Source organism: Rhinichthys klamathensis, unplaced genomic scaffold, assembly GCF_029890125.1.
Source record: "Rhinichthys klamathensis goyatoka isolate OS25496 unplaced genomic scaffold, OSU_Roscu_1.1 h1tg000605l_1, whole genome shotgun sequence".
Classification (NCBI taxonomy): domain Eukaryota; kingdom Metazoa; phylum Chordata; class Actinopteri; order Cypriniformes; family Leuciscidae; genus Rhinichthys; species Rhinichthys klamathensis.
The window spans coordinates 538,225-562,807 of record NW_026607060.1 but is presented as its reverse complement, the minus strand read 5'-3'; the positions used below and the strand labels follow the sequence as shown (position 1 = coordinate 562,807).

At 37.4% G+C, this 24,583-nt stretch overlaps 4 protein-coding genes and 1 long non-coding RNA gene across 8 annotated transcripts in view; 3 read left to right on the top strand and 2 right to left on the bottom strand.

Annotated features, from left to right (window-relative positions):
- The first annotated feature begins 3,643 nt into the window (after nt 1-3,643).
- On the top strand, nt 3,644-5,735 carry dctn5 (dynactin 5). Its single transcript, XM_056240592.1, has 6 exons — nt 3,644-3,781; nt 4,038-4,106; nt 4,190-4,308; nt 4,673-4,784; nt 4,863-4,965; nt 5,195-5,735. The coding sequence occupies exons 1-6, from the start codon at nt 3,734-3,736 to the stop codon at nt 5,290-5,292; spliced, it is 549 nt and encodes a 182-aa protein (XP_056096567.1). The 5' UTR covers nt 3,644-3,733; the 3' UTR covers nt 5,293-5,735.
- Nucleotides 5,736-7,106: 1,371 nt separating this feature from the next.
- rpusd1 (RNA pseudouridine synthase domain containing 1) lies at nt 7,107-10,019 on the bottom strand. The gene is made up of 6 exons (XM_056240591.1): nt 9,721-10,019; nt 8,256-8,451; nt 8,021-8,144; nt 7,839-7,941; nt 7,649-7,750; nt 7,107-7,570 (listed from the first exon to the last, which is right to left on the bottom strand). The coding sequence occupies exons 2-6, from the start codon at nt 8,435-8,437 to the stop codon at nt 7,197-7,199; spliced, it is 885 nt and encodes a 294-aa protein (XP_056096566.1). The 5' UTR covers nt 8,438-8,451; nt 9,721-10,019; the 3' UTR covers nt 7,107-7,196.
- Nucleotides 10,020-11,295: 1,276 nt separating this feature from the next.
- On the top strand, nt 11,296-12,857 carry ndufab1b (NADH:ubiquinone oxidoreductase subunit AB1b). Its single transcript, XM_056240593.1, has 4 exons — nt 11,296-11,500; nt 12,190-12,312; nt 12,525-12,612; nt 12,700-12,857. The coding sequence occupies exons 1-4, from the start codon at nt 11,330-11,332 to the stop codon at nt 12,789-12,791; spliced, it is 474 nt and encodes a 157-aa protein (XP_056096568.1). The 5' UTR covers nt 11,296-11,329; the 3' UTR covers nt 12,792-12,857.
- A 403-nt stretch (nt 12,858-13,260) lies between these two features.
- LOC130075825 (uncharacterized) lies at nt 13,261-13,743 on the top strand. The gene is made up of 2 exons (XR_008805582.1): nt 13,261-13,340; nt 13,378-13,743. It is a non-coding gene; the product is annotated as an uncharacterized LOC130075825 (long non-coding RNA).
- Nucleotides 13,744-16,771: 3,028 nt separating this feature from the next.
- LOC130075818 (trinucleotide repeat-containing gene 6A protein-like) overlaps nt 16,772-24,583 on the bottom strand; it is a 64,675-nt gene continuing 56,863 nt past the window's right edge. For all 4 annotated transcript variants that reach the window (XM_056240583.1, XM_056240582.1, XM_056240585.1 and 1 more), the window contains 2 exons: nt 23,733-23,872; nt 16,772-18,897 (listed from right to left, as the gene is read on the bottom strand). In XM_056240583.1, coding sequence (XP_056096558.1) covers nt 18,522-18,897; nt 23,733-23,872 — 516 coding nt within the window. In that variant the 3' untranslated portion in view covers nt 16,772-18,521. The remainder of the gene's footprint in view (nt 18,898-23,732; nt 23,873-24,583) is intronic.

Below are 24,583 nucleotides of genomic sequence, written 5' to 3'. Positions count from 1 at the left end.
GTAGCCTGGATGCCAGCCCGAACCCCCGCCCACAACATTTTTTGAGTAGAATATGAGTATGACGAAGTCAGGCTAGTAATATTGTATGGGTAGTTGACATTTAAAAATGAAAATTAAGAACACACCAACATCATACCTATCAAATGAAACATGTTGAAATGAAAATAAATAAATAAATATGACACCTGCATTTCCATTTCCTTTTACCACAAAATTGACCAAATAACTGGCTGTTCAGAATATCCAATATATCATCATTCTATCCATAACTTTTTTTCAAGCAAAATCTCTTTATTCACAGTTTTAGTCATAGGTTTTATAAATAAATTAGTCAGATTAGTTGATTGTGTCGCTAAAAACATATATTTGTAAATTACAAACAAATATTTATTTTATATGTGAACAAGGAAAAATATACCAGGAAATACACTATATGAGCTCAAAATTCATATCTGAGCTAAAGGACAGATTAAATTCATCAAGTGTCAGTAAAGACATTTATAATTTTATTTCATATAAATGCTTTTTTGTTAGTTTTTTTCTATTTTCTATTCATCAAAGAATCCTGAGAACTGTCCTGATTTTCAGAAAAATATAAAGCAGCACAACTGTTTTCAACATTGATAATAATAAGAAATGTTTCTTTAGCAGCAAATCATCATATTAGAATGATTTCTGAAGGATCATGTGACACTGAAGACTGGAGTAATGATGCTGAAAATAAATTCAGCTTTGACATCACAGGAATAAATTACATTTAATATTATATCACAGTATCACTGTTGTTTATACTTTATTTTGGATCAAATTAATGCAGCTTTAGTGAACATAAGAGACTTTTTCAAAAACATCACATTTTGAACGGTGTTGATATATTTACTGCATACAGTATGTAATGCCAACCAAACATATCAACTGGCATTACACCAAAGTAATTATATGAGTCAGTACATATGATCCAGTTTGCGAGAGGATGGCATTAGATAGCGTTTTCCCAGGAAGAATTACATAACAGCTCAACAGCGACAAAACTACACACTCCGAATCAGGAGAGAAATAGCAGTTAAAGGACAGAAAGAAAGGAGTCATGCTAACAGTGCCTCCAGTTGTCATTTTCTCTTTAAACACAGGCAGAACAAATGATCTCAACACACACAATACAGTCCTGACTTTGGCTCCACTGGCTCTTCTCAACAGATAGCATGTCCATCGCCCACAGACATGGAGGCTGTATTATATAAAGCCCTCCTGAAACCCTGGCCGCTGCAGTGATGACAAGACTCCACATATCTTACTGTGCATTTACACACACACACTTTCCATAGATTTTTATACTGTACAAACTGTGTATTCTATTCCCTTACACAAACCCTATCCTATCCATCACCCAAAACTTTCTGCATTTTTTTAATTTCAGGACAGAAGTGTCTGACTATTTGGTTTACGAGCACATGAAGAATCCTCATATACAATGTTTTCATTGTAAAACCCATGTCATTATACAAATTTGTGTCCACAAACCACATATACAAGAACACGAACACGAACACGAACACACACACACACACAGTACCTAAAAGCACATTCTCTAGACACTATGACCCCTGAACTATTTTTAGCACGGCTAGTGCTGAGAACTTCACTGCTAAGAGATGCATTCAGAAAAGTATGAAAATAGTTTGTTATTTAAAGAACCCCGACAAACACTGTAGAGGAAGTCATCTCTAGACAAGACAGAATAAAATACCACATTAGGTGATGAAAACAGTGAAAGTCTTGCTTATGTGAACATCAAAACAACAGATATACAAGGAGATAAAGGCTCCTCCTCAGTGCTTGGAAACATAAACAGTTTCTTGAGTTCAAATGCTGGATATGTTTTCCTGATGTAAATCTATCGATAAAGACTCAAATGGGCAAGACAAATCCTCCCACACAGACGCCAGCAGCCAATCATAAACACATTTCTCTATCTGATCTAATTAAAATAGATTTTTAGTTAACAGCTTTTGTTAAAGATCCACGAAGGGCAATGGGCCGTGAGTAGGAAGTGTTTTAGCTGTGTTAGTTGTGGGGACACACAATGAATAGCTGTGTGTACAATCTAATAACTAGTCGATACAACGTCAAAGTGACCTTTGCTGTGACATTGTGATAACTGATCTGTGGTATTGTATAACTATAAGAGAATTTCAAGCTGACATATGTGGTCAGCGAGGGATTACAGGACCGTCTTACACAAAAAAACTGCATTTGCTTGAGCACATTTCAGTCAAGGTGAGGGGGCTGTGTGTATTCAGGAGGCTATTCCCAGGCTCAAGAGTAAACAGAAATACTGCAGGGCAAAGAATTATGTGATAACAAAACAAAACAAAAAAAACATTGAAAATGGCAATTAAATTAAAGATTAAAAAAATTAAACTGTTTTATAGTGCAAGCTAAATTCATTGTGCATAGCCTACTAGAATTTATGATGCATTCATTAAGATTTTATTGCTATTATTAGTGTGCATACTACACTAACTTTTGCATAGTAAACGTTCACATCATTTTGACATAGGCTAATCATTATGATGTACGTACTGATAAAAGCTCATCAACCACGTGGGTGAGAATTGAGCCCACGAGCACAGACCACAATGGATTAATTAGGCACGTTTTAAATTAATACCGCCTCCGTAGTCCGTACTGCGGGAGTCAAATATAGTGAAACGATACAACAGCGGCAGCACGCGGTCAAACAGTGTTTGCATGTAAAATAAGTAAATATATAACACATTTTCAGAGGGAAAAAACGATTATGAAAAAAATATCATACATCTAATTTGATGTGCAATCCATTTTGAAAGCATAAAACGCATACACATTTATTTAAAAATATCTTATAAATAACCGGAAACGTAGATAAAAAATAAACTAACAACATAGCATTTGCATATGATATTTCTGGTTTGATGATTTTTAAAGATTGTATGCATATAATAAATATTACATATTTAATTCTCTCGTTGACATTTTTTTTTGTATATATGCAATGGAAAATAAATCTAAAATATTTGTGTCATCTTGTACGATGCTCAAAAATTCATAGATACATACGTAGAAGCCAAATTCGACCTCTTCAGACACGTCGGCGCGCCCGCCATGTTAGAACGGTCAGCGTGTCATGAGACTGTAAAAAAATAGGTCGTCACTCACAGCTTCTCTTTGTGAAACCGCCGAGATTTAAATTCCCGAAGAAATGGGATAACCTTCCACAGGTGAGATTGTGTGTGTGTGTGTGTGTGTGTGTGTGTGTGTGTGTTTATGCATTAACTAAATTTTACAGGTTTTTAATATATGGTAACTTTTTAAAGTTGTGTTTGTTTGCTAATCCCCTCGTCTTGTTGTATTGTGTTATTTAGTTGAACATTATCATCTGGTGGACTATATTGTAGATATAGACAATCATATATACATGCGTCTAAATAACAACGGTTGCAGAGTCGACGACGCACAGTCAACTCGCTCTCGAATGTTCACGGCTTTGACCGTTCCAATATGGCGGATGACTTACCGGTATGTACTTTACTGTCTATGTTTATGTATTGCTATCGAGCATCTATGTATATATTTCTATGCTTCAAATGTCTTGGTAGGTACTAACCGGAAGCGGAAATAGCGAGGGAGCGGTTGACAGCTGCTGGATATCATCAGAAGGGGTTCTCGAACAAAACAATTCAATTGTGCAGAAATGGAGCTGTGTGAAATATTATACAACAAGGCTGAATACATCGAGACGGTATGCGAATATCGTCGATAATATCCTTCAGCTGAATCAAGCGGTTGCAAATATTAAATTCAGAATTAACTGACTGACTAGTTTGTATCTGCAAACCGAATGTGTTTTCTAATAAACAAAGTGTTGTTTTGACATAACTTACCAGTCACTAAACGTCTGTAACAGTTGCATATGGTGTTTATTTAATTAACGTTACTCAGATCAGCCCACAGCTGGACCGTCATATGATGGTAACGTGCACATTTGATCTCTCTAGGCATCAGGCAACAAAGTCAGCAGACAGTCGGTGCTTTGCGGCAGTCAAAACATCGTCCTCAATGGAAAAGTGAGTTTTTCCCCCCGTTGTTTCGTTCTGTTATTTTCACCAGTGTGTTAACTTTGTGAAATGGGCTGGGTTTTTTTTTTCAGACCATCGTGATGAATGACTGTATCATCAGAGGAGATCTTGCTAATGTCAGAGTTGGGCGCCACTGTGTCATTAAAAGCCGTAGTGTGATCAGACCACCGTTTAAGAAATTCAGCAAAGGGTGAGTAAAGCATGTGCATTCTCGCAGAAAATGATTTCACCAAGTGCAACATGTTCCTGGATCAACATCTTTTTTTTGATCCTGGAACAACATTCCAATCAACCAATCAGATTTGAGGGACACATTTACAGTTTGTCAAGTTTAGACTTATAACCAGTGTTATTCACCTATCATTTCCCTCTGACTTTTAGCATAGGTGTAGGGGTAGTTATATGATTAGGATAAAATTTTCGGTTCCTGTTGTTCCAGGATCAACAAAATACGTTGACACAGGAACGCGTCAAATCAGGACGTGCCTGTATTCTCTCTAATAAAATTGAATTTGTATGATTTAACTTGCTTGTGTTTTTTCTGTTTACATTAGAGTGGCTTTCTTCCCCTTGCATATTGGGGACCATGTGTTTATAGAGGAGGACTGTGTTGTCAACGCTGCTCAGATCGGATCATACGTCCACATTGGCAAGAACTGTGTGATTGTAAGTATCCCCCTCATCGGTATCCTCTCATTTGTTTTGTGGGCGTGACATTTGCAGTGATAAAGCATGTTTTTTCAGGGTCGGCGCTGTGTCTTGAAGGACTGTTGTAAGATACTGGATAATACTGTCCTTCCCCCAGAGACAGTGGTTCCTCCATTTACAGTTTTCTCTGGCTGTCCAGGTCAGCACCTTCAAATACATCGTTATTTTTTTTTTTATATGAATTTATAATGTTATGAATGTGATGCATTTTTTATTGTTACTTATAAATACTGTTAATTATTATTGTAATCTGGTAATGTAATTTAGTGAAGTGAATTTATTTTATTTATATCATGTCAACAATGAATTTTAGAAGTGATTTAATATCACTTGCTAAATGTAAGCTTCTTTGTCATTCTGTATTTCAGGTTTATTTTCAGGAGAGCTCCCTGAATGTACCCAGGAACTGATGATCGACGTTACCAAGAGTTACTACCAGAAGTTTCTCCCTCTCAGCCAGATCTAGGACTAAACTTCAATTTGTGCCTCGCTCACTTTTTCATTCTGGGACCAAAGGAACTAATATTCCCCAGCCTTAGGTCACAATTGTAAATCTCAAAATGCTACTTAATTCTGTTCACAGTTGCAGTAAAAATCCCCTGCTGTGTTCATGGCTATGTTAACATAGAATATAAAATTTAAGAATATGTGTATTATACGCAACCACCACAAATCTCCTGCTTTTCATGTCAGAATTTTTAGATTTCTGTTAATGTCTCATACCACTGTCTTGTTTGCGTGGCTGGGAAAAATATCACAACACAGTGATAAGTTGTTAGACTGAAGGACCTTTATTTATTGAACAGTACAATTTCTGCAACACTAAACCTTTTCTGTGTGCAAAGACAGATTACAGATGGTAATAAATGTTTTGTTTTTTATAAAGAAAAGAGCATATGTACTGACTCATTTTAAGTGGTCACAGCATGTTTTGGGGGCATTTACTAAACAACACTCCTTTAGTAAAGTGCGGTCACATTAGTAAAAACAATTTCTGCAAAAAAGGTCTATTGTCAATAATGTAACAATGTATGAAGCATAGCTCACACAGAGATCACTTTCAAATCAAGCAACTTTCTGTTGGTCGAAGCAGTTGATCCATGTGACCAACAGGTACCCTTTGATAGAATCTGCATGGTAAGATCTTTCCCGCGAGCAAAATTCTCTATCATGTGGATTCCTATTGAAATGACTGGATTTTCAAAACTCGCTGTACAACGGTTAATGACAGCCTGCCACTGTAGCGGTGTACAAATGTTATTTAACGGTGTAAGGAACAGGATGACATGCAAGAAACATACTCTGTAGATAGATGCACTAAATTTCATTTTCAAAGCTACACTTTCAGTTTTTGAGGTAGGGATCGTTCAGTCTATTTTAAGCAATGGATTTCTACAAACATGCTTCACACAATTCAAATACATCCATGTATAGTGTCACTTGCTATAACTTGCCTGTTTATATAGTGGAAAAAATGGTCTTGGCCCCTTCTAGACTGCAACAAAAAAATAATAAAATTATTGAAAAACAATTGATTTAAAAACAAAAATGTTAAAAACATAACAGATGTGCATTCATACAATGAACAATACCATTTGTACACATAGCATACTTGAAAGAGGTAAAGATACTTAATAGGGATTTTTTTTAAATGTTATGCTACCTTTCTTCTGACACTTCTTTTGTTTTTCAAATTAAGTACCGGTATACTCTGCTGTTCAAAAGTTGGGGGTCAGTATGATTTTTTTTTCTTTCTTTTTTTAAACAAAATGTATTATTTAATTCAGCAAGGATACATTAAACAGATTGTTACAAAAAGTTTCAATTTCAAATAATAAATCCTTTTCTTTTGTACTTCCTATTCAAAGTATTCTTAAACAAAATGTATCGCAGTTTCCACAAGAATAGTAGCTTTGATAATAAGAAATTTGCCTTGAGCACCAAATCAGCATATTAGAATGATTTCTGAAGGATTGGAGTAACGGCTGCTGAAAATTCGGCTTTTGCCAAATTCCCTCTTTACAGGAATAAATTACATTTTAAAATGTATAGAAAACAGTTCATGTAAATTGTAATAATATTTCACAATATTACTGTTTTTACTGTAATTTTGACCAGCCTTGGTGAACAGAGGCTTCCTTCAAAAACATTTTAAAAAATCTTACAAACCCCAAATTTTGAAAGCCAGCGTGGGGGGTCTCCATAATGCACTATGACTCACAGTGATCTTTTTCATACACAGATCGGCCAAATGCTTTAATACTCCTTTATGCCTACACTGTTGTTAAGGAGGGTTGGCCTTTTAAAGAAGAGGGTACCCCATAAGCAGCCTGCAGCATAGCTTCAGCAGTTTACTGGTAAAACAGTTCCTCAGTCCAGATTCCATTCACATAACCACTGCTGACACTGTGCCTGTTGCTCCTCACTCTCCACTGGGTAGCTGCTGCTCCTGTGCACGGGCTCTGGGTCTTCTTGGATCTCAGCTTGTGGCTTTGTTAAAATACTCTTCAGTAAATCCTCCAGAATGTTCACACATCTTTGTGGTGCCCATTTGGAGTCAAGGCTGGGTACAGAGGGATCTGGGGCTATGACATGGATGGGTTCATTCTCTAGTGGAATGTCCAGGAAGTAGGCGTGCAGCATCATGCGATACGGAGCATTGTCTGTGCGTAGACTGTAGGTATAGTCGCCCACTATGGGGTGACCAATGGCACTGCAGTGCACTCGGAGCTGGTGCGTCCGTCCTACAAAGTTAAAGAAACTTAAACTTTTTTTCATTTGACACATCTATATTTTTTTCTGTACTGTTGATGGTACTGTACCTGTCAGAGGCTGTAGAAGCACTTTTGTGACTGGATTTCCGTCATATGCTCCATACTCTAAAACGGTGAGCTCTGTTTGGCAGGGCTTGGGATTCTCACAACCTACCGTATATGACACGAAATATACACACGAATGTGTTTCAGTTAGTTTAATTATAATGTTTAATCCTGAAGCAAAAGAGATTCTGACCTTCTGTTCCTTCAATGCACATCATATGGGTCTTGCCCTCTGTTGTGTTCTTGCCAATCGCAAAGTCCAGGGTCATTTTCTCCTCAGCCACAACACCACGGACCTGCACAGGACATATAAATAGACTGTTATTAGGAAAAACCTTCTATATTCACAGGATGTCTTAATGTACCAGGACGTACCAGTGCAAGATAAGCTTTGGTAACAAGTCTGTCTTTAAAACAGCGGTACGCATGCCCTGCTGCTGCCTTGTTCAGAGCCACACACAAAGCACCACTGGTAGAGAAATCCAACTGGTGGCAAAACCTGCAGAATACAACAATGCATATCAATGAACTGCTGATAAGACAAGTGATGGTTTAAATTATTGTTGGTGTCAGCTTATCGCAAAGTAACAGAAACACCCGGGAAAAAGACCTGAAGCCGTAGTAGGTGTAAGGATCTGCAAGCTCTGGGAAGCGATGCTTTAGCTGACTCTGGACCGTCTGCTTCTCATACCACATTTTGCTGTCAATACGGATGTCCCAGTGTTTGTTGACAACTATATAGTTTGCACTGTGGTACAAAACACACAAGTTTTCCAGGCTCGCTGGCTCCATGGTCTCTATATCTTCTGCAAAGCAACACCAAGGTTATTCTGTATCATGGTATATCAACAAGTTTTTACATTATATGTAACATATTAAAGGTGCAATGTGTAAAAAATTTGAGTATCTATTAACAGAAATGTAATATGACATCCATAACTATGTTTTCAGCGGTGTATAAAGAACTTACTGTTAACCGTAATGTTTTTAATACCTTAGAATGAGGCATTTATATCTACATAACCACGGGCACCCCCTTCTATGAAGGTCGACATATTGTGACGTCATGTTTCTACCGTAGCCGACAGCGAACAAACAGCGCTACAGAGCGCGTTTCGTCTCTACCTTGAAAGAGAAGCAGCAGAAAGCTAGAAGCCATAAACACCGTGAGTAGTGACTTTTCCCTTGTCAGTGGTGTAAAATATGTAGTTGGATTGTTTCATGTAACTTAGTTCTTCTCCCTCGCTGTGTTATGGCTTTGCTATGTGGGGATAAATGTGCTGGTTACGTTTGTGAGACAGCTGATTAGTACTCTTGTCATTGACCGTATAACAGTAACGTTACAGGAGTCACCAACCCGTCGATCTTGGAAGCATTTTAAATCGATCGCGAAGAGTTTTCAAAATCAGAGAAAAAAAAAGCCTATTGTGTGTAGTAAATGGTGTCTAGGGGATGCGGAGGCGCGCGCGCTGTTACAATCATGTCAATCATTTCACAATCATTTTTGCCGCCCGCACCTTTGGGCTCATGCGGACGCATCGAGTTTAAACAAGACTTTACGCTTTAACCAGCTCAGCCACAGTAACAGCTCATATTTAGCCAGCTAAACTTTTACTACCCTGTTAGAAAAATATATATAGTTTCATATGGTTCTTCTCCCTCGCTGTATGGGTGTGCTATGTGGGGAGAAATGTGCTGGTTACGTTTGTGAGACAATCAGCTGATTACTATTATTATATTATATATTAAGACCCTTGATCCTCACCTGACTATGGCTTTGTAAACTTTATCCATGATGTGGTTTATAATGGACTGTGGTACAGAAACAGTGACAATGTTACACACTCTTGGCTTACTCTGGCTAATCTCTGCTGTCTCAGACGACGATATGTTTGTCCCGTTTTAGCCACTGTAGCTTCTTCGAAAGGGAGGGGTGAGCAGTGGGCTGAGCCATTAGTGCAACTGGCAATCGAACCGCTAGATGTCACAAAAAAATACACACTGCACCTTTAAAATATTCCATATGTAAGTATCTTTTTGAAAAACAATATAAAACTGCTATAAAAAACAAATACCTGCTTTAACTGTTGTTGTGCAGCATGCTGGTTGTAGATTATTTACGTCAGTCTTCCGTTTATTTTGTCTCGGCACGAAGAAAACCTTCTACTTTAGAGAAAGCATTAGTTCGTACCATAGACAGGTTCGTACACGGTTTCTTCAATCATCTTGCAAAAAGTACTTTGACGTTTCTGGCTATTATAGGGTAGAGCAAAGAAATTTACTTTGAAAGACCATAACTGTACGATCCTATCAAGACAGTTAAAGAAACATGAAAAGCCGTAGTCTTTTACTGTCTATATGCGTAACTGGCAGCCATGATTGGTCCTTCTTCTTCTGATTTTTAATGGTGGTTGGCAAAAACTTTTTGATGTGCATTACCGCCACCTTCTGAAATGGAGTGTAGATCAAAATAGCCTACTTTACCCGCTACAAAAAAATAAAATAAATACATAAATTAACTAAATAAAACTATTAATAATAATACATTATTATTCACATCATTATAGACACAATTTTAATAATAACTAAACTCATATCCTTCTAATAAGCCCAGTCCCCCCCCCCAAAAAAAACTAAATATTGCTCTATACCCCACATGCCCTGAATTCAGTTGTAATACTTCCTTAATGTCAAATCAATTTTTTTTCTTACTTAGCATATCTTTCAGAATCATCATTTCCTGCTTGTACCTAAGACAATTAATAATTACATGTTCTGTTGACTCTATACTATTCTATAATACTATTACACTGCTCACACAACCCAGTTTCATGTTTCCCTTACTAAAAGGTGCCTTATCGCTAAATTAATTGATGAAGAAAAAGAATGCCTTAATCTAGAGGATGTGACACTTTCTTAAAACCCCATGTCTTTTATTTCCTTTATTTATTTATTTTATTTGTATTTTCTTTATCCTATGTTATCTGAGAAGACATTTCATATGTTGTAACAGGCCAATTGGTTGTTAATAATATTCAAAAAAAGAAAGAAAAGAAAACTAAAAAAAAAAAAAAAAAAAAAAAAAGGTGCCATGATTGGTTCTTCTTCTTCTTCTGTCTTTTATTGGCAACCACACTAAACAGTGCATTACTGCCATCATCAGGTAGCTTGGCTCAAAAAACATTTTCCTATTCCTCTTAACACTTTCTAATCATCCCCACTACATAAAAATAAAAATAAAACCCTACCCACTGTCGCTGCGTGTTCAGCTCCTCCAGTTTCCACCCCCATTCCCTTTAACTTCCAACAATTCACTATATCCTACCATGATTGGTTTCAAATTAAAAGCCTTATTATTTCATGTTACACATATACAGTATTGCATAATTTAAATGGTCATATATATTAATCATTTACATATAACTTTAATAAATAAATTAAACGAGGCGGGTAAATTTTTTTTAAATTAATGTAACGTCCGATTCGTGTTTTGGTTTTAATTAATCTTTTGAGTCGGATCTTTTCAATGAATTGGGTTCGTTAGCAGTGTTCCACCGTTCGAAAGAACCGATTCGCGGAAAATAGTCGCACTTGCGCTGACCGGCGCTGACAGAGTGCGCACGCGCATGTCAAACTTATGTCCAGTGACTGTCGCAGTGAATTGTGGGATAGAAATTCACAGACATGGCGTCCCGTGCGCTTGCACACTGTGTGCGCTCCGTCGTTCGCGCCTCTGCAAGGTTAAATCATGGCAACATGCTAGCACGATCCGCCTGCGCGCCCCTCGCCTCAAACCAGCGAGCTCTCTCTGCCGTTTCACGCGGCCAGCGGACGAGGTGGACTGACCTATTGCGGGTGAGAGTTCTGCAGACGGGGGATGTTTGTGTGTGTGTGGCCTACTGGTGCTGGATTACTCAGTGACCTACCTGTGTCTTTCCGACAATCTATTCATGCATGACAGCGGGCAGCCATAGTCTCAGTTAAAATAGTGTGCATTCACAACATACATCTACAACATCAGTGTGACCTGCAAGATTTTAAACACATGATGTCATAATTATTTATAGTAGAAATAGCTACTAGTTAAGTTAACTTAATAAAACGCACTAGGAGAATACATTTTATCACTGTCACTGTGCATCTTCACTGGCGGTTATTGCTCTGCCAGTCTCTTTGCGTCTATTATTGTAGCTATTATTAAAGGAATAATTAACGAAAAATTAAAATGCTATCATCGTGTCATTCCAAAACGCGCATGACTTCATTCTGAGGAACACAAAAGATGTTGGACATAGTCACAGACTCTTCATTTGACTGTATGGTAAATGGTGACCAAAGCTATTAGTCTCTAACATTCTGCCCAACATATATTGTTTGCTGTGAAACAAAAGCAGACATGTATGACAGTTTTCATACCTTCACTTGGTAGAGGGAGATTATTTTTATTCTAATGATCATTGTGTAGTATAAATATTTGGTCTCTGCAAATTGCTTGATATTTTTCTCATTTTCAAGTCATAATGTAAATGTTTGGATGTCTCTAGATTTCAGGCCCGTCTGTTCATCTGTGTCGGCGTTACGGTGATCTTCCACCCCTCACTTTAGAGACCATCCAAGACCGTGTTATGTACGTCCTTAAACTGTATGACAAGATCAGTCCAGATAAGGTGAGAGATACGTCACGCCTATTGTACTGTAACATTGCATGGGTGCACTGAAATTTGAAGGTAAATTGCATACCTGCCTGCCACATTTCATTAATTTTTCTGTGTGGATATACAGATTTATTGTTACTGGATTTGCTTGGTTTACATTTGAGATATGCATATTCCCAGCATCAATCTCTGACATGATTGACCTTTTTTTCCCCCTCCTCAAGCTTCAAACATCATCTCATTTCATGAAAGATCTGGGGCTGGACAGCTTGGACCAGGTGGAGATTATCATGGCTATGGAAGATGAGTTTGGTTAGTAGGGGTTTGTTTATCTAGTATTAAAGCATTTAACAACTGTCACATCTTATAAGCATTGAATTCTGAATTCAAATTCCACAGGATTTGAGATCCCAGATGCCGAGGCGGAGAAGCTTATGACTCCTGAGGAGATCGTAAAGTACATTGCGGATAAAAAAGATGTGTATGAATAGAGGTAAGTCTTATGTTACGTACGCCCTGTCTTGTGAGCTATAATGCCTAGATTGTAGGTAACTTATGCATGCTTGGTAATTGTATTTTTATGATCCTAAAATATTGTTTTTCTTTCCTCATTTTCACAGATGGAAGAATTGACTATGTATTAAACAATACGAATGTGGATCAGCTGTATCGTTGTCCAGTTTCTGTCTCTTGCTTATGGTGTCAACTGCCTTGTCATGTGTACTGTTGTATTTAATGAAAATGTCACTATAAACTCTTGGGAACTTGAGCTGAAAATAAAGCCAAGACTAAATTGTAATTCTTTGGTTTGTCATGCCACAAGTGAAGCCTCTCACTGGTCCCTCTGCAGGAAGGGCAGTAAAACGGCTACTTAATTTACAAGGTCAGTGCCACTTTGTGAATGTCAGTGCAGATCCTTAAAGCTGCTGTTTTTTCCATCGAAAAATTGCATCCTTCACCAGATGTCTGTAAGCAATTCGTAAGTTGTTTCAAAATGTGTGGCGCTTCCAACACTACTTTGAGGCAGGTAGTAGGTGAGTGTTTAGGAAATCTCAAGGTCCCACACTTTCTGACCAGCAAGTTTCCATGACATCTGCTTATGACTACTGGATAAAGATTCTTAAAAATCATTCAAATTCAGGCTGATTCACTAAATAATATAGACTGATTTGAGGACCAGTTTGGTTCACATCCACAACTTGTTCAGGCCTCAAAGTCATGTTTGAAAAGTATTTCTTGGAGATTTATTTGGTGGCACAGAAATTATACTGCACCGTTGAAGGTGTATTAGATCTTTAACATTTTACTGGCCAATAGAAAACTGTTCCATAATGACAACTGCATGTGACATCACCCTTGATTTATGATTTAGTATTGCAGCAGTACTAAGCCATCTCAAGATAGTCCACCTTTATGTAAAATAAAACTACTTTTTCAAGGCCACTGTTTGACTAGTCTTTGTCATGTAAACATATGTGATAAGCCTCTTTTAAAAGCACTATATTTTTTTGTGCGTATGTAATCACTACCTTATATACCAGTGGACAAGACATGGATGCTAATGAGCCAGTGTTATTTGTATTGTGAATGAATGAGGCATTTATACTACTGTACACCCAAAACGCTTTACAATCACATCAGGGAATCTCTCAACCACCATTGAGATCAAAAAACATGTCTAAAGAGTTATTTTAGAACATCAAGTTATGAAAACCAGAAATGTTGCTTTGGCAACTGCTGATTTTTTGGGGGATATTTTATTTCAAGTAACACACCTCTAAACTCTTTAAATCATGCCGCTATATATTCTTTTCCGTTGTTAATTGTCCTCTCCTCCAATCGTGCCAGAGTATAGTTTGGGAGGAGGTGACAGAGAGTGAAGGTACTTAAAGGGGCAGTACAAAAAAATAAATAAAAATATATTGCTACATGTTTTTCATGTTTTTGGTTTTAGGAAACTATAACAACCCTGTAAATGAGTCATGATTGTCTTCAACATTTTCTTTTGGAGCCCTCCAGAGGCAACGGAAGATGTAAGATTGAGTGTTTTCCAATTGCATTTGCAGTAAAAGTATATTCAAGAAAAAGAGAGAAAAAAAACAACATTGCACACCATGTCACTGTTAGGCTTTATTGCGGGTTGTACCCAAGTTATACAGCTTTGTATTCCGATATTAAGATCAGGACTTTACAAACAGTTATCAGTCTACAAGTACAGCCAACAAAAGACCTAAAAACTACTCTATTACCTCAACTACCTCGTTACATATGCACTTAAGGGTACTAAAATTGAAAACCAAGCAACAAAGAAGGAAAAAAGAAAAACAGCATTACAGGAAACATTCATCACTACACATTTGAGTATCTACCATGTATTACTAGACTAAACCTTGTGTCAATTGTTACCAATACAAATAAGGATTGTCCTTCAAAAAGTGCAGTTCCCCAAGTTAAAATTCTAAGATGACCCCAGGAAGACGCTGAAATGAACTTCCTGCTCATTTAATTTATCTTATTGATGTTTGTTTCTATTCATTTTCAAACAGTCTATCAAAGCAGTGTGCATATAGGTTACATGTGAGCAAAACTATTTCTGGATAGACCACTAGAAAAATTTGCCATTCCACAGCCCGTTCAGTGAGGAGCGCTGTGAAAAAGGAAATGTTAATGCAACCCTCCATTTGCTACATCTGGCCAATTTTTGTGACAAAAATAAAAGAAATTTTTGAATCATGGCACATTACAGGAATCGTATTTTTAAATCCGACCCACTACCGTGGTCAGGATTTCATTGAGCAAAGACACAAATATGGAAGCCTCACCCTACACTGCATAGACTCTCTTAGAATTTCCCCATGGTGGAAGCTTAGATTTAAACTCTCGTTCGTCCATTTCTTGTGCTGGTTTTACTAAAGCTTTTTGGGTTTATAATAACATGACAGCAATACTCACAGTTTAAGTCAATTGCCTTAGCACATTGTTCAACAGTAGGAACCATTTAAAAGACATGGGTATATTTGCTCACAGGATAAATCAGAAAAGAATGACAATTTCAGTACAAAAGTAGAATGTCAGGCCAAGTCACTTTTTCATTTCCTCCAGGTTCAACCTATAAAAACGGGGATTGTACATTGCTCATGAATATCCTCAAAACATCCATTTTGCAAGTGACATTTGAAGCATATACATTGTCCAGCTTTTACAAAACAAATCCCTTTCCTCCCCCTACTTGATAATTTGGCATGACAGTGGATTATTAAAATGTCTCAGCATGACAGTTCTGTCTAACACCAAACAGCTGCACATACATACAACAAAATTAAGAGGGGGTGGGGGGAAAGACAAAACAAAGAATAATTAAAGTGGAAACAAACTGGGTGCCAATGGCTTTTCCCTATGCTTTCACAGTTCACTTCATAAAAACAAAGCCACGAAGAACAGGGAAACTAGCATGTTTGCCAAGACGGCAGGAAAGAACCCATTCAGAACCATTGGTAAAGCTCAGCGCCGCACTTCCAGAAAGGACTAACGCTATCCTGGATGCATACGAACATGTAACTGAAGCACAAAAGCTTGAGCAATCCACATTGAGGGAGTAAACAAAGTCACGGCAATCCAATCGGTCATACCTGCAGTTATGCGCCCCCATACAAGAGGAGAATACTCGGGCTCCTGATGCGCAGGAATGGAGTGGACCACTCAAACACGCAGGCACAAACGCACGCTTTAAAGAGTCTAGCAAATGTACACAAAGAATTAAAGACAAACAAAAGGCCCGTCCAGTCTCCAAAGCTACAGTCTGCCTCCAGAACACAAATACAGTACAAGCTTCTCTAGTTCATTATGTACACCAAGTGCAATTCCAAAAACTCATTTTCGGCTTACGTTATGTAGTTTCTCTCCAATGTTCCACTTAAAATTAGTCAGACAAACAAAATGAGATTAGCCAGGTCTGGAATTAAGTAAACAAATCCTTTGATTGAAGTATATTTGGTAAAGCGGTTACTTAAAATGGTTCAATACTGGCACACAACCATAAAGTGAGGGTAATACTCAGGGTTTTGTACGATGAGTCATTAAATATGGATAAGTTAACACCACGCAAGTTCTACTTCTCAAATAAAACAAACTGGAGAAAAACAAACAACAACAACAACAACAGCTTAAACAAATATTAAGGTCCATGGCTTAGCCTAATGCTGACATCTTTCTCTCCCTCTCGCTCTTGAAGCGTATCATAAATTGTGCACCTAAAATATAGTACAATAAAAGGTAAATAGTCTGTAAATCTATGCACATTATTTTAACTACCAGCAATAGATTACATTCACCTCCAATCCAGCCTTCCTTGGCCACAAGTACAGAGGCAAGCCATTTTCAATGACAAACCAGCTTTGAGGAAGGGGGAAAAGGGGAGGGCAAAGGGGAAGAAAAAACAAAATTAAGAAATAAAATTAAAATAAAATGGTAATGAGCAGCCAAAACATTAATTTATTAATATTGTAAGGAACTTCAGATGAACACAACCAAACTGTACACATTACAATCATTTTCTATTTGTAAACAGTTAAAAGCCACTTGACTTGTTGCATCTTCGGACACAATTTGAATCAAGGCAATGAAATGTGGACGACTTTTGGACTGTTAAAATAACCAAACAAGATTTTCTTTAACACCAGCTCTGGCGATGAGGAAAATATATATATATATTTTCAAACAATGTATATGCAAATTGCGGAAACATATAAAACATTACTTCAGACAAAGAAAAAGCGATTCTGTAGGCCGAGTCAGTGGCCTCAGTATGCATAGTTACAGATTTCTGCTTTTTCTTACGACTTTTGACAGTTACTTCGACAGTCACAAAGCGGAAAACATTGAGCCACTCAGTGGGAAAAAGGGAAGGACTAGATAGTGATTCGGCAAACCATATCCACTCATTAATAAAAAGACAGCATATTCAAAAAAGCAGTATGTAGAATGTCTCCAGCTTAAAGCAGTTATTTGGCAGAGAAAAACTTACAGAGCTATAAGTAGTTTCAGTGCTAAAAGTTGGATTTTCCTACAAGGAGTTTCTATGGGGGAAAACTGGCTATATTTCCTGAGAACCATGCTGGTTATTTAGCAGACAAGAGGAATAGATAAAATAACCAATGACATGGCCAAACACTGATCAGTATTCCCAGAGATAGAAAGCTTCGTCTTCATCCTCAAGATTTTTTTTTTTTAAGGTTTCTTTTGTCGCTTTTTGTTCTTTTTTTTGTATTTTTTTGTATTTTATATTTTTTTATATGATTTTTAAAAAATTCTTTATGCATTTTTATTTTATTTTTCCATTTAAAATAAAAGGAAGAATGACCATACTTTCCCCCTCAAAAAGTTTTGTAAACAAGAGGGCACAATGTGATGCCTCCAAAACAAAATTGAAAGCCTATTTTGAAAGTGCTGTTCCCCCTGGCTTGCAGGTCGGGTTTGCAAGTCACAGCTGTGGCTACAGTTTTTTTTACACTGCAGAGCTAAATTCTTTAGTTTTAAAACAAAATTGGTGCAATACTTATTTCTGTAATATCATCAAATAATCCTAAGTCAGCATCTATATCTTGATCTCAAACTCCACAATACCACAATAAGGTAGGCGTACATCAAGGCATAGTAGAGCGCACACTTTAAGAACATCCTTGAGTAAACAACTACACTGGAACTGTCGGCTCCCTCCATATTGCAGATTATACTGAGAAAAACCACATTCAGTGCAAAGTTAAAAAAGCTCAAACTCCAACATTGTCAGCAAACAAAATGCAAATCATAAAAACAAAACGAAAAGAATTGGAATTGAAATAAACATGATGAATAAACAGATGAGCTCAACTGAAGCTTTTTTCTGTATGAAGAGCACTACCTGGAAGTGTAAATACATCCTTTCACATTATAGAATTGGCCTGCATGATTCAAGTATTCAAACTGATATGTTTTGGGCTAAAACAAAGTGGACATATGTGCAGAAAAAAAAAACGTAACTTGTTTCCACAGGGTGACCCCGCATTGTTTTTGTTTTTTGTAAGTGAAGAAAGTCTAACTAGTGCCATTTGATTTTTTTATATATAATATATATATATATGGTCATATGATTATGATTAACTATTTCCACATTGAGGTCACGGGTTTGTATGTTTTTGTTTTTTTGTTGTTTTTTGTTTTTAAGTCAGAAGGTGAAAGATGCACTACATGGACTCCCCACCTCCCATCAGATGGTCAACAGGAAGGAAGGAGCTGATGGGGGAGGGACTGTTGATTCTCCCTCCCTCACCACCACTGGGGCTGCCCCACAGGCTCGTGGAGTAATTGGGAACGCCCCAGAGAGACGAGCCGTGCAGGTCTCCGCTGCCAGCTCCTGCCAGCCCGCTGCCGTTCCAGTGATTTGGATCAGTGCGGTTTGGGAAGGGGTGAGAACCCTCGATGGATCCGATCCGATTCTGAGAAGAGCCCAGCGTCTGCCAGCTGGGAGAGGCAGTCATTGACTGACCTTGTGCAAAGAAACGATTAATTTCCTCTTCACTAGCAAACTCTGCAAGAATAGTAGTGTTCCCTAAAACACACCTGAGAAAAGAAGAGGAAGAGCAGAGCCTTTATCAGTATTGTGCCTTACACTCTCATACAAGTCTGTGTGAACTCCAGCATGTGGTTCTGGGAACCTGGAAACCGCTTTGCGTAGAGGTTGCCACATTATTATAGTTTTTCAACCGAATAAGTAAACAGGCTGATAAACTTCAGTCAGGACCCTTATAGGGTTAGTTCACCCAAAAATGTAAATGCTGTAACGACGAGAAAACTTTTTGCACGCAAAAAAAAAAAACCCAACAAAAAGAAAAAAAACCTATTCAACAATCTCTTCTTTTCTATGTCAGTTTGCTACGCTGATCACATGGTAAACAGCGCCACACACCACGACATGTGTGATGCTGAAGCCGGCCAATAATGAGCCGGCGTTCACGTGATTCTAGCAAACTGACATGGAAGAGAAGAGATTGTTGATTAAAGTTGATCTTTTAAGTGTGTGTGTGTGTGTGTGTGGGGGGGGGGGGGGGGGGGTCTGGAACAACTGTAGTCACATGGACTTTTTCAACAATGTCTTTACTACCTTTCTGGGCCTTGAAAGTGGCAATTACATTGCTGACTATAGGGGGGGCAGAAAACTCTCGGATTTCATCAAAAATATCTTCATTAGTTGTGTTCCGAAGATGAACGAAGGTCTTAAAGGGATAGTTCACCCAAAAATGAAAATTATGTCAGTAATTACTCAACCTCATGTTGTTCCAACCCCGTAAGACTTTCGTTCATCTTCGAAACACAAATTAAGATATTTGTTATTTAAATCTGAGAGCTGTCTCACTCTCACTTCATTTTGCAGCATTGGTAAGGCACTTTTACGTTTTCTCGTTGGTTTCTCACGTTTCGGACATCCAGGAAATGCACACTTAAGAACCATTTTAAACACTACATCGAGACACATCTACGTCATCTTCTCAGTTCTCGCGCATGCGTCGTGGCGCTCTCGTGAACTCGCGGCAGAGGCCCACACGGAAGAAAATGAATAATTGAATAAAGTCGTTATTTAGGGTTATTTGCGCACAAAAAGCATTCTCGTCGCTTGATAAACTTAAGGTTGAGCCACTGTAGTCACTTGGACTATTTTAACGATGTCTTTAATAACTTTTCTGGGCCGGCAGATGCAATTACCTAGCAGCCTATGAAGGAGAGAGACCACTCTCAGATTTAATCAAAAATATCTTAATTTGTGTTCCGAAGATGAACGAAAGTCTTACGGGTTGGAACAACATGAGGGTGAGTAATTACTGACTAATCTCATTTTTGGGTGAACTATCCCTTTAAGGTTTTGAAACGACATGAAGGTGAGTATTTAATGACAATTTTCATTTTTGGGTGAACTAACCCTTTATTTTAATCACTTACAATTCTACATATAAAAATTTCAAACTCATTTAAAATTAAAACATGACTAAACACTGTATCATGCATATCCCCTATAGACCTTATTCAGAGCAGCGCCATTCCAGGTATGAAGCGAGGCTGTGAGATAGACTTACCATGTTTTAAATGGCATCTGCTGTTAAAAGCTGTATAAAGCTCCTAGATCACTTATAATTTTCCAAAGCACATATTTGTCTGGGGTTTTTTGTCTACTGAAATTTCTCAGAAAGATATTTTTGCAGTGTTTCGTCAGCTGAACAATCCAAAAACACATTACATAACAGTACAACCCACTGAAGAGATGCGTCTATCCCTCACAGGCTCGTTTTTATTCTCGTTAAAAATCAAAGATGTGAATAAGGTCTATAGTGCAGTAGATCTAAACCAGGGGGCCGGGGCAAACTTTAAAGGGGGCTCAGGAAGTGTCATGTAACTTGATGCTCCATTGGCAATTGTATAATGAATATACATTTTTCTAGCTGTGCTAAACTCTAAAATATTGAATCAAGTTCAAATTCTTCTCTATAATTTTTCAAAATAAGGGAGGGGGCAGGGGTTCAGGACCACTGCAATACTAAACTGCATAAGCTGATTTTTTATTAAATGGAAGAAAAATATTATTTGAAGATGAAGTGACAGTCATTTAATTTTATATAGGAATGTATCAAACCTCAAAAATAGTAGCCATGCACCACAAAAAGAAACAATTAACTTGCAGTAGGGCTGTGCGATATAGCTAAAAAATGTATCACGATATAATGTTTCATATCGTTTGGTATCGATAATTATTGACATTTTTTATAACCTTTTTTTTAAAGACGAGTAGAAAAGGTTGAATTTAAACCTCTGTTTTTTTATTTATCCACATTAAGGCAAACTAATTCTATTAGTTTTAGCATTCAAAAACAAAAATAAAATGTAAACAAAAATATCTTCTTTATGTCTTATATTAAGATAAAAAAGTAAGTGTTAATAAAACTCTTGAACTTAAATAAAACGTTACAAAATGTGTGCAATGTAAAAGTGTAAACATGGAACAATCAAGGCTAACTTTGAGGTAGATCAACATCTGTAGCAAGTAGGGGTGTAATGGATACAGCAAAAAGAAAGAAATGCCAGAGAAATTTTCTTGATTTAAAAAAAATAAGGAAAATTAATTAAAAGAAAAATTATTTTTAAATAAGTGCGAGTTTTTATGAATGGGGGTAATCTTTGAAGGATAAACAAATAATGTTTTGGTCATCACATTAAAAATAACATTAAAATATGATAATATTTGAGTTTTGAAGTGCTGGAAAAAGATGTGACGACCTTGAAAGCATTTTACTATTCTTGACAAACTTTCATGGTTACAGTTAGTGTTACTACATTAAATCCATGGTGAATGTTGCTGATCTGTGGACAAAGCCTATAACTAGTTCATTCATGGCACAATGTTTCTCCTGGTTTCCACGCTACCTCTGTTTACACTAATAGAGATCTACGGTTAATAACGGAGAAATTTAAATGCTTCTCACTAAATCTCGCAGTGAGGTTATTACTTCTGTGGCGAATTTGAATGCTTTCTTTACTGGACCTCTAAGCACTGTGTAGTAACAGTGTCGCTTGATCAAGATCAAAAAAGAGAAAGCGGCACAGCCCCGCCTTCCATGCGTTTTTAGACAAGATATGTAAACGATCTACGGGCGATGCACGTGCATTTTAATAAAAATATAGAACGCTATATCGAATATATCGCTATATTTTGTTTTAATATCGTTATCGACAATGGTGAACCTTTGATAAACACCGATACCGTTTTATCGGCCAGCCCTAGGGGTGTAACGATACACAAAATTGACGGTTCGGTTTTCCCACGGTTTTGACGTCTCAGTTCGGTTCGATTCGGTTTAGAAAGCTAAAATGGCTTTTTTTTTTTTTTTTTTTTAAACAGTGGTTTAACGAAAAAATTATCTTTTTCTTTAAATTAATTCAATTACAATTAAACGTTTCACAAGGATTAAAAACAAATCTGCTAATTACTATAACATTAAAGGTTGTAGCCTAGAGTTTTAACCTAAATTCAGATGCTATTTATTTTTTAGATATAATAATCAACACACAACACATTGTATGAAAATATGTAAACTGAACATAAGGCAGTTTTTGCATTAACTTGTGTTTTTACTCTAATTTGTTATTGAAATATAATACTTTACACAGTTGCCATTTTCATGAAAGATATTTTAAACATACATTAAATAATCAAGATATCATTAACAGGTTAAGTAAAATATAATATATAGGCTAACATGGTGCATTTATTTAGTGCAAGAGTTCATTTATAGGAACCAAAGTTGTGGACACTGAATCACTTGCCTGTTGAGGTAAATATAATGCTAGTGACAAGCTATGCTGTTTTATTGACGTCTTTCCGCTGCTGAAACACTGATTGAGCGATTACACGAGTTATGATGCCTTTCAGTACGTATACTGCATCTTTCAACATACCTTCAGGTGTCCATTCTGTAACTGAGGAAGAGATGATCGCGTTTACCCGCGCGCCGCGCTGCCGCTTGAAATGAGGAGCTTAGTAGCCCTACAGCGATCTGTTACGCCACATCAAAGAGCGCCAAAACGCCATTTATTGTTTGAATTTCGTGATCAAATAGACAGAATTTGAAAGATTACACCTTGCTTATTATCGAAAGTAACAAAACACGGAGCTTGTTATTTGGTGTTAATGGTGGTTAGGCTACAAAACTGAATTCGTTGTGTACTGTACACAAGACATGAGGTCCATTGAGCCGGGCTGGGCGGGGCCGGGATTAGCAGGGGGCGGGGCGTGTTCGGTTTGCAATGAGAGTATCGCGATTCGAATCGTGTGTTCTGTATCGCGGTTTTTCGGTTCGGTTCGAATATCGTTACACCCCTAGCCAGCCCTAATTTGCAGTCTTAGGCGCCATTCACATATAGCGCCTAAAAACGCGTAGAAAACGCTAGGCGCGCCGCATTCTCCTTTTTCCAAAGGGCTAGGGTGGTTGTGCTCCGGTTGGTTCTTATCACGTGACCTACCGTGCGCTTGCAGCATTCTGAAAAGTTGAGATGTTTTTATCTCGATGCGGTGCGGACGCGCTTGGAAAAAACTAGCGCGTTGCACCGCGACCGCGTCGCTTCCATTATGAGCACGCATACCGCGCGCCTACATTTGAAATAACGAACTTGAGCGCGCTAAAGATGCGATATGTGAGCAGGCCCTTAAGCTGTACATTTTTATGAAAATTCTATTTCTTACAATTATAAACCAATCAATGCTTTTGATGAATCTAGTTATTCAAGGTAGAAGTGGTCAAGTTATGTATAGCTAAATTGAATGCACTCACCTCCTCTTACACTGCTCAGTAAATATTAGCAATATGATTTCTGTTCTTTACCTGCATTGAAAAAAAAAGATATAGACTTACATGTGCAGTGACTTCTGGGCTTTTGCCGCCTCCTCCTTAGAGCTGTAGCAGACCACAGCATTGCCATGGGGAAGGTTCAGATGGAATGTGATCAGTGGACCGTGCTGCATGCACAGAGTTCGCAAGGTGGAGCCATCAATCTGCAAAACATGTTACACAATAAATGATTTTGCTGTGCCGTTATATATAAAAAGATATCTAGATTTCTAGTATTTCCTTTCATAACAGCCATTACTTACAAAAAGGCTAATGAGAGTTGGCCATTGAGAATTATTACAAACTTGATCATAATGAAATCATGTTTACATGAGCAGGGCTAAATTTACGTCCAAATGATGCAACACACAACCTAATATGTAGCTAGAAATTGCCTACATTGTCTGAATTCAGTCAGACATACAGAATAAGTGTTTGTGTGCCTGACAGACATTAGATTTTCCTTCTAAAAAAGTATAAATTATACATATTAGCGATTGATGATTTTTCATAAAAACCTAAACTGCAAAATACAGTGTTGATAAATACTGCCCTACAAAGGCAAAAGACCTTAACTCGCTAGAGTGTGGAACTGAGAAAAATGACTTTAAAGATTTTTAGTTGTCCCGCCAAATTAATTATAGGTAGGACACTGAAAATCTGGTAATTAGATGTTTAAGTAATGAAAATTATCTACATAAAATTGAGCTCAAACCTGACTTTTGACCACTATTTTAAAGTTACTGTACACTGCCTTTGTATTGTCAGGAAAAAGTGAGAAGTCATGCCAAGGCAAAAGGCAGTAACTTCCACATAATCAATATTTGGTTGCTGATCACCATTAACAAAATCATTATAGTAACACCTGTATAAAA

Bases quoted from the DNA above. Each gene is read 5' to 3' on its own strand.
- dctn5 (XM_056240592.1), top strand. From the start codon at position 3,734: ATGGAGCTGTGTGAAATATTATACAACAAGGCTGAATACATCGAGACG. The intron at 4,107-4,189 runs GTGAGTTTTTCC...TTTTTTTTTCAG, and splicing joins ACATCGTCCTCAATGGAAAA to ACCATCGTGATGAATGACTG. The intron at 4,966-5,194 runs GTCAGCACCTTC...TCTGTATTTCAG, and splicing joins AGTTTTCTCTGGCTGTCCAG to GTTTATTTTCAGGAGAGCTC.
- rpusd1 (XM_056240591.1), bottom strand. From the start codon at position 8,437: ATGGAGCCAGCGAGCCTGGAAAACTTGTGTGTTTTGTACCACAGTGCA. The intron at 7,751-7,838 runs GTCAGAATCTCT...CATATACGGTAG, and splicing joins GTGCATTGAAGGAACAGAAG to GTTGTGAGAATCCCAAGCCC. The intron at 7,571-7,648 runs GTACAGTACCAT...TTAACTTTGTAG, and splicing joins GCTTCTACAGCCTCTGACAG to GACGGACGCACCAGCTCCGA.
- ndufab1b (XM_056240593.1), top strand. From the start codon at position 11,330: ATGGCGTCCCGTGCGCTTGCACACTGTGTGCGCTCCGTCGTTCGCGCC. The intron at 11,501-12,189 runs GTGAGAGTTCTG...GGATGTCTCTAG, and splicing joins GGTGGACTGACCTATTGCGG to ATTTCAGGCCCGTCTGTTCA. The intron at 12,313-12,524 runs GTGAGAGATACG...CCCCTCCTCAAG, and splicing joins ACAAGATCAGTCCAGATAAG to CTTCAAACATCATCTCATTT.